Below are 15,149 nucleotides of genomic sequence, written 5' to 3' on the forward strand. Positions count from 1 at the left end.
AAAATGGCGAATCTCGTGGAGGCGACAACCCAACAGCAGTTTGAAGACTTCTTAGCCAAAGCTGGAAAATGCCTGACCGTGGTACATTTCCAGGCGGCATGGGCTCCTCAGTGCGGCCATATGAACGAGGTAATGGCCGAGCTGGCTAAGGAACACATAAGCACCACGTTTGTCAAGATGGAGGCGGAAGCGGTGCCGGAGGTGTCGGAGAAGTATGAAATCTCCTCTGTCCCCACTTTCCTTTTCTTCAAAGGGGGGGAGAAAGTGGACCGCCTGGACGGGGCCCATGCCCCAGAGCTGACCAAGAAGGTGCAACGCTTGGCAGTGACCGGAAGTCCGCGTGGAAATGCGGAAAGTAGCACCACAGACCTGAACCAGCGGCTAAAGAAGCTAATCAACGCGGCACCCTGCATGCTGTTCATGAAGGGGTCATCACAGGAGCCCCGCTGCGGCTTCAGTCGGCAGATAGTGGCCCTGCTGAAGGAGCACAACATCCAGTTCAGCAGCTTCGACATCCTGTCCGACGAGGAGGTCCGACAGGAGCTTAAGACCTACTCCAACTGGCCCACCTACCCTCAGCTGTATGTTAATGGAGAGCTGGTGGGAGGACTGGACATAGTGAAGGAGCTGGCAGAGTCTGGAGAGCTAGAGAACACCTGCCCCAAGGCTGTCACCTTGGAGCACCGGCTGAAGACCGTCATCAACCAGGGCCCAGTCATGCTGTTCATGAAGGGCAACAAGGAGGCTGCAAGATGCGGCTTCAGCAAGCAGATACTGGAGATTTTGAATGGCACTGGGGTGGATTATGACACCTTTGATATTCTGCAGGATGAAGAGGTGCGTCAGGCTCTGAAGACTTATTCTAACTGGCCAACCTACCCCCAGCTCTACGTGAAGGGAGAGCTCATCGGAGGGTTGGACATAGTCAAGGAGCTGAAGGAGAGCGGAGACCTGGTGTCAGTGCTGAAGGGGGAGTCCTGAAGGGGGAGTCGTAGGTGGATTTGCCATGTCATCAGAGACAGGAAACAAGAAGCTGTCACATATGCCTAGATCTGCCCTCTGTCTCTGATGCAAAACTACAGGAGTGCCAGGAAGTGAGAGAAACCATTTGTGAAGAGAAATTAGAGTTAATAATCAAATTACACTCTTCTAACCTAACTGTTGTAGCATTTGGATAGGTTTATGTTCTGTTTAAAGTTAACAATGAAACTGCAGTTAACAATGAGGACTGACGTGGTTTTCATTCTACATTTTCCATATAGTGTTACAAGAAAGTTTTGCTTCGAGTAATCCTTGAAAATACATCTTCAGGAATGTGTAAAGTGAAAGTTAAGTGTTCCCTGTGCTTGGCCTAATATCATAAATCCCTGCAATTAGTGATTGGTAGAAACACCTCCTTGCTATGTGACACTGGGTGGGAATAGTTGATGTTAGTTCATATTATCTGTTGTCTAGGTTACATTTTTCCCTCCAGTATTCACAGCCTTGCACTTAACAACAGGTTTATATTTAGTGATAGCTGACTCTTCCTGCCGTCCTGTCCAGCTTCTGTCCCCGCATTCTTCACCTGAAAGACAATAAAACTGTCTTTTACCATATCCAAGAATCACTCTGGTTTAAATACTTTAAAACAAATTCTATGTTGCACTTATTGCTTTGTTTCTTCATCAGTAACATTATGATTAAACAATAAAAAATATCAAATTTTGTTGTTTTATGGTGCTGCTTACATGAATTACTTACTATGTGTGATATCACTCAACGGCTCAGATTGAGAGTCAGCAAAATTAACAACTGGGAGTGGACACTTAACAAGAATAAAAATGCTTTCTGAGACAGTAATACTTCAAACTACAGCCTCAAAGTTTTAATTCTCAACAAAAATCCAAGTTTAGTTTATTCACATATACAAATTAAAACAGTGAGGCAGTGGTGTGTGTTACTATATATTTATATACATATATGTACATAACACACACACACACACACACACATTTGGCAGTTTATGAGGTCCACCGAGCTTAATGCCATCTCATACAGTGGTCCAGCAATAAAGCCTACCCTATCTTATACTGCTCTGTTTTTATGCCTTTGCGCTGGCGACAGGCAGAACCAGAAGCATATTATTTTCTGGTTGTCCGTCCATCCGTCTCATTCTCAGGGACACAATATCTGATGGAACATATTAAAATTTGGCACAAACATTCACTCGGAGTCAATGATGAACTGATTAGATTTTGGGGGTCAAATGATGTAACCTGAATCTACCCAGAGAGGCGGGGGCATACAACTACGAGGCGGTAATTCTAGTTATTGAATGTTATTTAACCTATCTTCATTGATGTAAATAAGGTAGACAAATGAATGGAAACACCCATCTGTATAATGCAATACTCCACAAACTGCAGCATCCAAAATCACCACAAAGTTGAATCAACACTCCTCTGTTCCAGTTCTCTTTTAAAAGCCTCAACACCAATGGAACATTACAACTTTCAATTATTAAATTAAGTTAAAGTATTCGTATTCATATAAGTCGGCACATTGCAAAGAAACTGGAATCTACATATAATTTTACACTCTGATGTGCGTCTGTAATGTGGATTTTAGCGAGTTAGAGCAAAAACATCTGCTGATATTATTCATTTGGATAAAATCTCATCACCTGGACACATACAGTTCAGTGGATTTAATGCAGAAAGCCCCCAACATCAAAACCGGGGAGTTCCTGGAGAAGTCTATACAGGTGCAATGTGTGCAGACAAGATTGTTGTTTGACACCACCTTGTGGAGGTACATGTCGAATTCAAGTAGAGCCTGATCTAAGACCTCATGATAATCTATAAAGCTGAAAGTTGATTAATTAATTAGTCAATCAAAACAAAAGTAATTGGCAACTATTTTGATGATTGATTAAACATTTAGGTAAAAAAATGCCGTCAATTTCCTGGTTTCCAGTTCTCTAATGTGAATATTTGTTGATTTTATTAGTCTTCTTTATGAGATTTTTGTATTTTGGACAAACCAAGCAATCTGAGCACGTCAGCTTGGGTTGTGTGAAATCGTGATAGACATTTTTTACTATTTTCTGAAATTTTATCGAAGCTTGATTAAGTGAGAAAATAATCAACAGATTGTGTCATCTGAGTCTGTTCCCATAAACCCGACACAGACAAGCACTATTGTAGGATGATAAAAGTACAGTTAACTTCAAACACGTAGTTAATGATTCCCGGTAGATGTATGTTGACAGAGTGTGTGGGACTGCACAAGTCAGGACAGAACGAACTCAAACAAATTAGTAATGTTTTTTTAAGGGTTTCTGGGAGTACTTGAGGTTGTAGCATGTTAATTTACAAAGACTTTCTATAATAAACTGCATTGTTAAAGTAATTGAAAAGAAACCATCACCTCCTACATATGATGATGACTCAGTGAGCTCTGAGTTTCTCCTAAAAGCAGATTTTGGAACATGAGTAAAGCTTGGTGTGAGGAAGGATGATTCATTTTACTATAAAAGTGTTTATCCTAGATCTTAACATTAAATGATGCAGACATCCCCTATTGAACCCATCAGCTTCTGTTAAAGATCAGGGGTATTAGAGCTATACAGGTTAATCATTTACTTACACCCACACTCCTTTCAAGTGACATGTTGAAACACCAGTGTCCTTTATATTTACAGGCATTTTGTTCAGGTTCATGATTAAGTATTGACCCTAAGGCTGCAGTTATGTTGGATGGAGCACTGTCATATTTTCTCTATTTATATAGTTTGGTGTATCAGGCCCTCGTTCCCTGCCCAGTTCCTGAGCAGTTGCCTGCCAACACTATCAACCGTCAGCAGGTGAGAAACCAAATTACATTCAGATTTTCCTGTATCCCTGAGTTTGGTTCCACAGCATATTATGATGGACTGAAATCATTTTATAATTTCTGTCTCTTGCACTTTGTTTTGGGTGCTTTTTCAGGCAAAATGAATTTTATGACAAATTTAATTTCAAGCAAATTCATTTTACTGTTACTATTTTTAATAGTGTATCTTATCAGAGCGAAAGTCACTAGTGTTTCACACTTTGTGCAGACATTTACCACTGTAATTATTAGACGCCGCCACACTGATGCACTTTACACTCCCTCTGTTTTTTCCTTTAGTGGCCTTTGTCGCAAGTTGTGGGCTCATATCTTAAAAAAGTTTCCATCTCTCAGCCGTAGCTGCCACCCCACACTTTTATTCCACCTGTCTGTGTCTGCGTGTGTTGTAGTATCTGGGGAAATGGTACTTTAAAGCAGCAGTCAGTCTAAGAGAGGCTGACATCCAGAAATTCAAAGCAATGGACAACATGTTATTCAGCATCGAGGAGAAAGCCAATGACACACTGCTGCTGACCGGAAATATGCGACTGTGAGCAGACACACACACCCACCCACACACACACACACACACACACACACACACACAACGTAATAGGAAACAAATCTCAACACCTGGAAGTCCAATAAAGAGGAAATCAAAGTAAAAAGAAGCATTGTTTATAATGGAACGATGAGGACAAAGAGATGTTGCAAGAATATTATGATCTCTCTTGAATTGAGACTTTAACATGACATTCAGTCTGGATTGGTTATTAATTGTTTTCATTTATAATATCCAGTGGTGGAAGTACATGGATCCTTTACTCAGATAAAAACGTACCAATAAACAATATAAAAATAAGTCCTGCATTTAAAATGACCAGCTAACCAGCTAAATGTACTTGATGTATGACAAGGAAAAGTTCTGCAGAAATATGGGCCCTGTGACTGATATACTAATATATTATTAATTAGTATATTATGATGTATTTCATTATTAGTCAGTATCAATGTCTAAACAGTGTTTTACTTTTGTGGTTGGTGGACCTAGTTTTAACTACTCTATATACAGTTGGGTAGTTAAGTACAGTGATTACCAAACTAGGGGAGGGGGGCCCTCCAAGGGGGGAAATCTCTCTATTGTGAAACAGCAAACATCTCACAGACCTCTGAAACAGTGGGGCCCCAGCAAGAATCTACATTTCCCTCTGAATTATAGAGAAGTAGCATAAAAAGGAAATACTCCAGGAAAGTAAGAATTGTACTTAAGGACAGTACCTAAGTAAAGTACTTAGATACTTTCCACCACTGACAATATTAAAGTTTAATATAACAAGATTCAAACACGTGTATGAAACTGGTTTTACAGAATGGGTAAAATGAGACAGGGTCATGAGAAATGACAGAAACAAGAAAACCCAGGATTATTAATAGGGACCAGAATTAGGGAAGTGACATTCAGAAAGCGTGAAAGGTGTGAATAGTGTGTGTGTGTGTGTGTGTGTGTGTGTGTGTGTGTGTGTGTGTGTGCGTGTGTGTGTGTGTGTGTGTGTGTGTGTGTGTGTGTGTGTGTGTGTGTGTGCGTTTGTGTTTATCTTGCAGATTTAATTCATGAAACTGCTTTGAGCTCAATTAATGTCTCTATTTTTACTTTATTTTTTAGGGGAGATAAATGTATGAACCAGACCTGGACCTATTATATAAATCCTGAAAGGGATGATTTGGAGCTGGAGGGTAACTACAGTACTAACTGCACACACACACACACACACACACACACACACACAGTCGACCTATAGTTGCGGGTTATGGCCTAAGCCAGGTTTATTTTATCTTTTTAAGACATATTGAAGATGGGAATTTTGTACCAGAGTTTAAATAATAAGAAAAAAACAGATTCATGCCAAAACACTACAGGGATTTAATAATTTTCCCAGAATTGTATTCTTAACACTTTGGGAAAACCCCAGAGCATTTCTGCTGTTAAAGTCAAATCAAGTAAGTTTTATTTATATCGCCTTATATCACAAATTTGCCTCAAGGGGGTTTGTACAACATACAACACCCTCTACTGTTTTTAGTTTTAGGTAGCTTTACAGCTTCAAAAACTTAAGCCAATGTATAAATTCTGACTCATGTCATCTCATGTAGAACAAATAGAAGGATTTCCTTTTCAAAGTCACCCATCGTTTTTTCACACTGACTGAACAAACAACTATGGCATACCAGAGCTTATTTCCAAAATTTACTGTTGTTCTTATTGCTGTAGAAACGACACAAAAAACAGAAATTTCAACGGGTGGATATCAACAGGACAAAGAGAGAAAGTACTATATCCAGGACAAAAATAACTGTACATTTTTCAAATGTGGCACTCCCAAAACATCCTAACCCTCTAATAAACCATTGCATGAATAGATACAGTAAGACTGCCCTCAACTAAAACATTTCTTAGTTGCCTACATGTAATGATTTGATCAAGTAATTGATTTAATTGAAAGGTCTTTCAAGTCATTTCTCCAATTTTACTGTCCTGCCTCAGGTCACATTATAACACAAGATATACAAGCAACATTTTCTATAATGACTGTCCTCATAAAAATACCACTGAAAAGACAATTTAAACAGATTTTACCTTTGTTAATTAAGACCAATGAGCTACTGGGCCCCTACTTAACCCCCTATTCCTCAATCCCTCTATGCAATGTGTGCAGTGTACTATACTGGAATATAAACGGGCCTAGATTTGCTGTGTGGTCATTTTATTAAACACATAGGGATATGCATGTAAAACTGAAATAATGTAGGTCTTAAATTTAGATTTTAAGATAGGAACCCTCCGTAAAGCAAAGGTTCTGCTGTTACCAGAAACAAAAAAGAGCCAATTAATACCTCAGTACATAACCCAAAGCCCAGGATCCACCTTGAGGCCTTAATGTCAGTTCATGCTGTGTTTTTGTGGTGCATATGTCCACCTTGTCCCATGTCACTTACTGGTCAATACTGATGCTCCCTTGCTGGTGTCCCGTGGATTTGAATCAGGAAGGCCGCAGAGGAGGAGCCTGCTCTGGAGCGGCAAATGGGCCAACTGCTCCAACTGCATCATTTTCCAGGAAGTGGAGCCACCGCTAAGCCAAACAGACTCAGTGGACTCTCTCAACAGATTCATGCTGTACGGTAAGCCATCTTCAAGGAAAAGGTCACCCCAAAATAACAATAATTTCAGCCTTCTCCCGAACTATTACCTCCTAGTTAAGTTAAGTTCAGTTAAGGCACATTTGTGAAAACAGCTAATAATGTTTCACTGTTGTTTGGTCAGTTATCTAACTGGTTAGTTGTAGTTTAGTCAGTTAGCTCTCTTATTAGCTGTTGTTTGGTTAGTTTCTTGGAATCAAATAATGTTGGCCCCCAAATCCAGCATGGCGGTGACTGCAGCAAAATCCAGGGAAAAAAACAAAAATCAGGAAATCGTGAGGTAAAAGTAATTAAAGTAAACCCTCCATGTGATTGTTGTTAATGTTTTACATAAATCAAAATGTTTCCTGCGCCTTCACCTTCAACTCATTTTTTTTGTCAATTACTTTTCCACGCTAGCTCGGCAGGGTGATGTGGACCCTGAGGTGGTGACAACATTTCTGAAAAATTCTGCTTGTCATCAAATGTCGGCAAGTGTCAGACTACCTCAAACGAAAGGTTTGTCATTTAGATAATTTTGAAATTATTTGGAGAAGATGATGCCTCTGAATCCCAAAATGTTTCTTTTTAAATCTAACAATAATGTATGCGTTTACAGAGTTTTGTGCCTAAATCTTAACACTGAGGTACGAACATTACCTTTCACTTTCATTATCATTTAATGATCTTTCATACCTGCCTTGGTCTGTCTTTGCTGATTGAAATTACAGTCCAGTCTCTCCAATTTCTTACAGGATGTTGCTGTGACCTTGGACACCCAGGACAACAGTATGTTTATTTCTTGTTTTCCCTGTAAAGCAGTGAAAAAAATAAAAGCAAAAATACAATACATTTTTTTCCTCTTTGTGTCGTTTTATTCTGAGATAAATTATGAGTAACAGCAGTTCTTTAAATATCAGAAAATACGTAATAAAACCATACATATGTGGTGCCACTAATATGGTGCTACAATGAAAAGCGAAGCTAGCCATGACGATGTTCTGATTATCACTCTCAGTACAAAGAACCACAGGTGCAATAGCATGAGCTGAGTGAAGAAAAACACCTTTTTGGGTGAGGATCAACATCCACCCAATAAAACCCTGGGGATTTCCCATGATGCCACTGAACAGAAATACCTGTTCACATAACTTGAATGAAGGTTTATTCATGAACGATTCAGTACTAGTTTTAAACTAATTGCACATTCAGGTGTATTCAGTTTGCTGTAGTTTAATAACAAACCCTCAAAGAAACATTTAAAAAAAAAAAAAAAAATGTGACGCATTCAGCCAAGAAAAATATTGGTTCAATGCGACTCGATTAAAGTAATGTTAAGGATCAGGTTCATATATATAAAAATGACCTTTCTGTTACTTTGTGCTGTAACGTGATTTAATATAGATTTTAATCATACACAGTTCATGAAAGTTTTGTTATTAAAATTAGTTTCTGGTCGATTTTCCTCTGAAAAATTCTCTCCTGAACAGGAAGTGACAGGTGTTTCGTTTACGTTTTTGTTTACAGGTGTTAAATTTACTCAGAATAAACAGAGAGAAAATAATTCTAGGAGCGACATGTTTATGTTTATGCTCTTGTTATCACAGCAACTAATATTCCAGTCACTTCCACATTCTTTATACCTCACTTTGTTCTGGGCCAAACAAAGCACAGCGTGATTATGGAATTCATGTTCTGCTGACACGGCCTAACCATACCATTTACTATGTATTTAGTAAATAAAGCACGGTCACTTAGTAACACGCTTACTTGTGAGACAGGCTGAGGTGGTGGAAATGCATTTGGAGAAGAAAACAAAATCCACATACATATAGCAGAGCAAATGACAAAACAGAAAACAGAAGTTAAATTTCCTTCTTCAGCTTGGTCAGGCTGGTTTCCCTTTATTGGTCTCTGCATGGTTAACAGACACCACTGTGCTATGTGATCCTTATTGACAGCCCACTGTTTGGATTTACTGTGGCACTCAACTGCGTGTCCACCTGTGGTAGAGGAAGTACTTGGTAGAGGTATCAGTACCATAATATAAAAATACACTATTACAAGTAAATGTTAAAGATCCTTATTAAGTAAAATACATAAGTATTATCACCAAGATGTTCTTCAAGTAGCAAAAGCAAAATACTGACAATTTACCCCAGTGAGCAACATCATATATGACATTATTAGATTGATAATACTGACGCAGCAATGTGGAAGCAGCATTTTACTGTTGTAGCTGCTCTGAAGTGGAGATCATTTTAACTATAGCCCCCATGATTTCCCATGATGCCACTGAACAGAAATACCTGTCCACATAATTTGAATGATGGTTTATTCATGAACGATTCAGTAACTAATTACACATTCAGGTGTATTCAGTTTGCTGGAGTTTAGTAACAAATCCTCAAAGAAACATTTAAAAAAAAAAAAAAAGATGTGATTCATCTTACCAAGAATTATTGGTTCAATGAGACTCGATTAAAGTAATGTTAAGGATTGGGTTCATATATGACATTTTGTTACTTTGTGCTGTAATGTGATTTAATATAGATTTTAAATCATACACAGTTCAGGAAAGTTTTGTTATTAAAATTTGTTTCTGGTGGATTTTCTCCGGAAAAATGTCTCTCCTGCACAGGAAGTGGCAGGTGTTTCGTTTACGTATTAATTTACGTTTACATTTGCAGGTGTTAAATTTACTCGGAATAAACAGAGAGAAAATAATTCTAGGAGCGACATGTTTATGTTTATGCACAGCGTGATTATGGAATTCATGTTCTGCTGACACGGCCTAACCATACCATTTACTATGTATTTAGTAAATAAAGCACGGTCACTTAGTAACACGCTTACTTGTGAGACAGGCTGAGGTGGTGGAAATGCATTTGGGAAAGATAAAATCAACTAAATAAATAGATAAATTTAAACTAAATCCACACAAAAGCAGAACAAGTGACAAAACAAAGGTTGAATTCCCCTCTTCAGCTTTGTCAGGCTGATTATCTTTGCCATGTGATCCCTATTTACAATCCATCAGTGGCACTGTGTGACACTGTGGACACTGTGTGTCCATCTGTAATGGAGGAAGTTTACTCCGATCCTTTACTTTATTTTGATTACAAGAAGACAAAACCCAGATTTCTTGCCGCTTTTACACCATGGTATCATGACATGTGAAAATACATAAAAATGTTCTCGTTTTGACAATGCTGACTTAAAGTGAAGCAAAAGTTGAAGAAAACGTAACTCTCACTTTCCATCGTCATACTTTTGTTGCAGGCTCCACAGACATCCTGTAATACTAGCCAGACCAATCAGCCTGGTCGATATATTGGCCAATATCTGTTTAATGCAGACATACCATATCGGCAGATTGAGGTCATTAAGAAACAGTGTCACTATAAGAAGTGTGTACAAATAGAGTAAACTTGTACCAGCAATACTTCGGTGTCTGGGACAATAAAAGCAGAACTGTAAACTCTTGTTAAAAAAAACGGATTATTCATCAGTGCTGTGACACTTAACAAAGTGTTATAATGTTCTCACTAGTCAGAGCTGAACTTCAACATGATATATACAACTCGGTTTTTAAGGGCACGCACTTCTCTTCCTGGAGACCACACTGACCTTATGTATTCATTTTATGCCATTTAAAATCTTAATACATCAGAGCTTAGTCCGACCTCATTACCTCGTCACTGATCTCCGCATCCTGCATCTATAGTGGGGAATTATGTGAGGGCATTTGATAAGAGGATGGTAAATGTGTTTTTATCAAACACTTTACTCTTACAGGTGAGATGCACAGGCAACAACAGTGAAAAACAGTTTGTTCCTTTTCATGTTTTGAGTGGGGACAGCACCCAACAGCCCACACCCAGCCCGTTTATCTTTCATGTCGCATGTGTAGGTGTATGTGTGTTTGTTTGTCTCTCTCTGCTTGATAGAAATTAGGTGGGAGAAAGTTGGTGACATTTACATAATCCAGGAGAAGACAGATTGGTTAGTTGGGGATGTCCCATGGAGCATGAAACCAAAAGCAGTAAAGTGAAATGGAAATGGATCCTCTCACTCTCTCGTCTCTTTGGCTCACCCTGCATTCTTTAAAGCTAACTGTCAACTTTCACTACTGTTTTCATACCAAAGATTTCTCATCCTCGTGCCTACATTTACATTTAAAATCTTTAAAATCTCATCTTACTGTAATGCCAGTTACTCTTAACTTGTTACTGTATTACTACTGCCTTGGTAGTTTTAAAACGATAAGTCAGCTGCTTATATGAGCACTGAAACACTGGTTCTTGTTTGCCGTAATCATTCCTCCTGTTCGTATGGGTCATTAAAGGACAAGGAAATTATGTTTATATAGTACTGAATTCTTTTCCCAATCACTGCGGTTAAATTTAAGCAACAGAAAGGCACGTCTTCTGTATTTAACCAGACATGATCTTCCCCTAACGTGAAAGGAGCTATTTGTAAGTGTTGCTAATGCTACATAGCCAGCATTAGCATTTACAGTTTTTTTTACTTACCACTCTAGAAGAAACGTTGTGAGTTCAGCATCACACTTCATTCCTTTAAACGTTAAGAGCCGTCTCCAGAGGTGGAACGTAACGCCGATGTTAACTCGCCTCTATCACATCTTTTCTTCTACTGTAGTTAGCACGCTAACCAGCTAGCCCCAGCCTGTCCTGTCACTTTCCGATAGCGACTCACTGTAGCCTCCAATCTGCGCTGAACATGTAGCGCTGCTCAGAGGGCGTATTAAAACCTCTTGTCTTGTAAATGCAATGATGGCTGAAGCTCTCGTCAAGCAACAATCACCACCACTCGCTCCCAGCAAGAAACCAAGCTTACAAACAGCCCCTTTAACCAAATGCTGCGATTGCCTAAACACAACTAGGCTATATAACAAAGTTTAGTGATGCTGTAGTCAGTGGATATTGCACTGCAGGATGGGATATTTTTGGCAGAAAACAAATGAAACACGTTCAGTGTCAGCATTTCTGGGATGTGCCAGATACATTCATTAACAACATTTCCTCGTTATGTCAATATAAAACATTATCGGTTCAGCATTATGTTTCCTTCAAAACTTACTTTCTGTTGCTGCAGTTGTGTAATTTCTAGGGGATAAGTAAGTGTGAGGGTATTCCAGAGTTTATGAAGCTAATATGAGGCTTCCGCTGTCTGTTAGTCAGATCAGTGAATACATTTTGAATTTTCTAGTATGAATTTCCCTTTATGCGATACTGCCCCTCCGCTGCAGCACAACAAGGAAACACTTCCCGGGGAAACACAAGGAGGGAATTTCATACTACAAAGACTTGTTGAAATCTCATATTCGCTTTGCACAGAACAGACAGTGGATTTTGTTCCCATCACTTACACTAAAAGCTGAAGAAGGAATCTCACCACAGCCAGTATGGACAGTATGAACAGGAGGAATGATCACAGCCAGCAGAACTGTTCCCATGTTCAATATGGCCGACTGACTCTTCAAGACGGACCATTTTAAACCTATCCTTTAATGGCTGTCAGAACAGCTGGACAACAGAACTCTTAACTGCAAATGCAATAAACCACTTAACTTCTATAACTATAAAAACATGTATAATTACCATCAGATAATTTATGTCAAATATCCTGATTATGTACAAAATAAATCTCCCCCAAAGATAAGTCTTATCTTTCGCTGTCTTAACAAGCATTGCATTGTTTAATAGATGGGTTTTGGCAAATACTGTAGAATAGTCAGTGCTGGTGAGAGACTAAATGATCACAAAAAAGTCACAACAAAACTAAACAGTCAAAAAAATATGATCTGAAATTTATGGGAGGGAATTTTACAGTTGGTTCTGGCTAGACGCTGATATTACAAATCTTACTCACACTCTCCTCTCACTTTGAAACAACCATTTAAAAAAATCCTACACCTTTGTTTCATACCAAATATGGGTTATTCAGTTATACCAGAAGCCTCAGTAAGATTGAAATTTAAAAAGGAAAAAGACTTAAAATTTCAATTTGAGCAGTTAATTGGTTTGTCAAGGAACAGGGAACCGAAGTGGCTGAATTTAACTTAAGTGTGGTTTTCTATATGTATTTACATTTATGACATTTTTGGGCATTACATGAAGCTGTTTGGTAGAAAGTGTTCACACCCCTTCGCTTTTTTCACATTTTCCATTTTTTATAGGATATTCATTGTTGTTCCTAGACCCAACCTGCCATTGTGTCTTTGGAGGGTGAACCTGGTCCTGAGCACTCTGGACCAAGTTTTTCACTACCTCTGTAATTTCCTCAATTCAGCGTTACCTCAACCCTGACCGTTTCCCTGCCCCTGCCGCTGAGGTGATGAGCGCCTCCTGGTTTCCTTCAGACATCCTTCTTCCTTCTGACGCTCAGAATTGAGATCAAACAATTCAATCTTGGTTTCGTCAGAGCAGAGAATCTTGTTTCTCACAGTCTGAGAGTCATTTAGGTGCTTTTCCTTGCAAGCTGTTTCCTTGCAAACAGCTTTCATGTGTCTTTCACTCAGGATGCAAAGAAGCATTGATGCTGTTGAAGTTTCTCCCATCTCCACACAGGATCTCTGGACCCTCAGGATCTTGGTCATTTCACTTTCCAGGGCCCTTGTCCCCCAGTTGCTCAGTTTGGCCAGGTGACCAGCTTTAGGAAGAGTCCTGGTCGTTCGAAACTTCTTCCATCAAGGACTTACAGAGGCCACTGTGCTTCCACTGGAAGTTTCAACGCAGCAGAAATGTGTGTGTTTGCAACCTTCCCCAGATCTGCGCCTGCAGGCAGTTCCTTCCACCATATGACTTGGTTTCTGTTCTGATATGCATTGTCAGCTGAGAGACCTTAAATAGACCAAATGCGCGCCTTGTCAAATCATCTCCAAACAATTGAATTTACTCACAGGTGGACTCCAATCTAGGTGTAGAAATTTCAGGTGTCATAGCAAAGGGTCTGAATACTTATGTCTATGTGATATTTCAGTTTTTCCTCTTCAATTAATTTGCAAAAATCTAAAAACTTTTGTCATTATGGGGTAATGAATGTAGATTAATGAGGTTAAATTAATTTAAATGATTGATTGAGCATGAGGCTGCAACATAACAAAATACACACTCTTACCCATACTCTCCTCTTAGCTGTTCAAAAGAGACTTTAAAAATATGCCATGCCACTGATGCCATCACTTTCTATACCTAATAAGATCAAGGCAATTCCATTAGCAGCAGATGGACTTGTGTGCGGTTCGTTTCATTAGGGATTAGTCAAACATGCAAGAGGAAGAAACGAAGTCGACCTTCATGTGATTTTCAAACATATAAAATATCTAAATCTGGGGTATTTGCTAGATCATGAAGCTGGAAATTACTCTTGTGGAGCACAGCTCAAAGCTACGACAAATATGAACACGTGGCAAATCTCGCTCTTACTATCCTCTTCTATCCCATCCCAGAGATACTAATACTTTTTATGCCAAGTAAGGTTAGATCGATTGCATAAGAAACCTCAAAGGAGTCTTAGCTCAACTTGTTCTGTAGCTGATTCATAAAAAAAAAAACAGGAAGGAAATAAAAGAAACATCCCAACATCTATTTGTGACACAAAATTCAGGGTTGGTTCAAGCACTTCATGAAGTTGGACTTTATACGAATGTAAACACATGTTCAGCTGTTATTGTACATGCTGAGTTTACATTCAGAAAGAGTTTGGACAACATGAGGCAGCAGCATGTATAAAAGGGACGCATGCCACATGCTGCGTGACGCAAAAAAGACAGTGTGCTTCCCTCATCACGCATCAAGGTCAACTCAGATTAAATGGTGTGGTGTGAAAAAAAGTCCCTGTCATATTTGTTTGGGTGTGAAATTCTCACAGTGACCTTATAAACGTGGGAAATCACAAACCACCCACAACAAACACATGTGTCAAAATGCCGCAGGACCATCGATAACTTTTTGTCACTGAAATGCCGTAAATTATATAACTTACTTAAGATCTAAATCTAAAGTCAGAATTTGTTTTACCCTTGCTCTCTATTTATAGGAACTGAGGGTGACCATTTGTTTTTAAATTAAAGTTATAAACCTACTATATGAAAC

At 39.0% G+C, this 15,149-nt stretch overlaps 2 protein-coding genes across 3 annotated transcripts; both read left to right on the plus strand.

Annotated features, from left to right (window-relative positions):
- Positions 1 to 3: 3 nt before the first annotated feature.
- glrx3 (glutaredoxin 3) lies at positions 4 to 1,708 on the plus strand. Its single transcript, XM_023407208.2, has one exon. It carries the CDS (start codon positions 4 to 6, stop codon positions 979 to 981), a length of 978 nt encoding a protein of 325 aa, XP_023262976.1. The 3' UTR covers positions 982 to 1,708.
- A 1,963-nt stretch (positions 1,709 to 3,671) lies between these two features.
- Positions 3,672 to 7,881, plus strand: LOC111655706 (apolipoprotein M). Of its 2 annotated transcripts, none has more exons than XM_023407195.2 (7): positions 3,672 to 3,847; positions 4,266 to 4,405; positions 5,519 to 5,589; positions 6,898 to 7,032; positions 7,450 to 7,548; positions 7,649 to 7,676; positions 7,785 to 7,881. In XM_023407195.2, exons 1-6 carry the CDS (start codon positions 3,734 to 3,736, stop codon positions 7,660 to 7,662), a joined length of 573 nt encoding a protein of 190 aa, XP_023262963.1. In that variant the 5' UTR covers positions 3,672 to 3,733; the 3' UTR covers positions 7,663 to 7,676; positions 7,785 to 7,881. The 2 variants fall into 2 exon arrangements, with proteins under 2 accessions (XP_023262963.1, XP_023262964.1); XM_023407196.2 differs by having other exon boundaries at positions 3,690 to 3,847; positions 4,156 to 4,405.
- Positions 7,882 to 15,149: the final 7,268 nt, after the last annotated feature.

This window comes from Seriola lalandi, unplaced genomic scaffold, assembly GCF_002814215.2.
Source record: "Seriola lalandi dorsalis isolate HSWRI2012SDOR001 ecotype SW California unplaced genomic scaffold, Sedor1 jcf7180002054330, whole genome shotgun sequence".
NCBI lineage: Eukaryota > Metazoa > Chordata > Actinopteri > Carangiformes > Carangidae > Seriola > Seriola lalandi.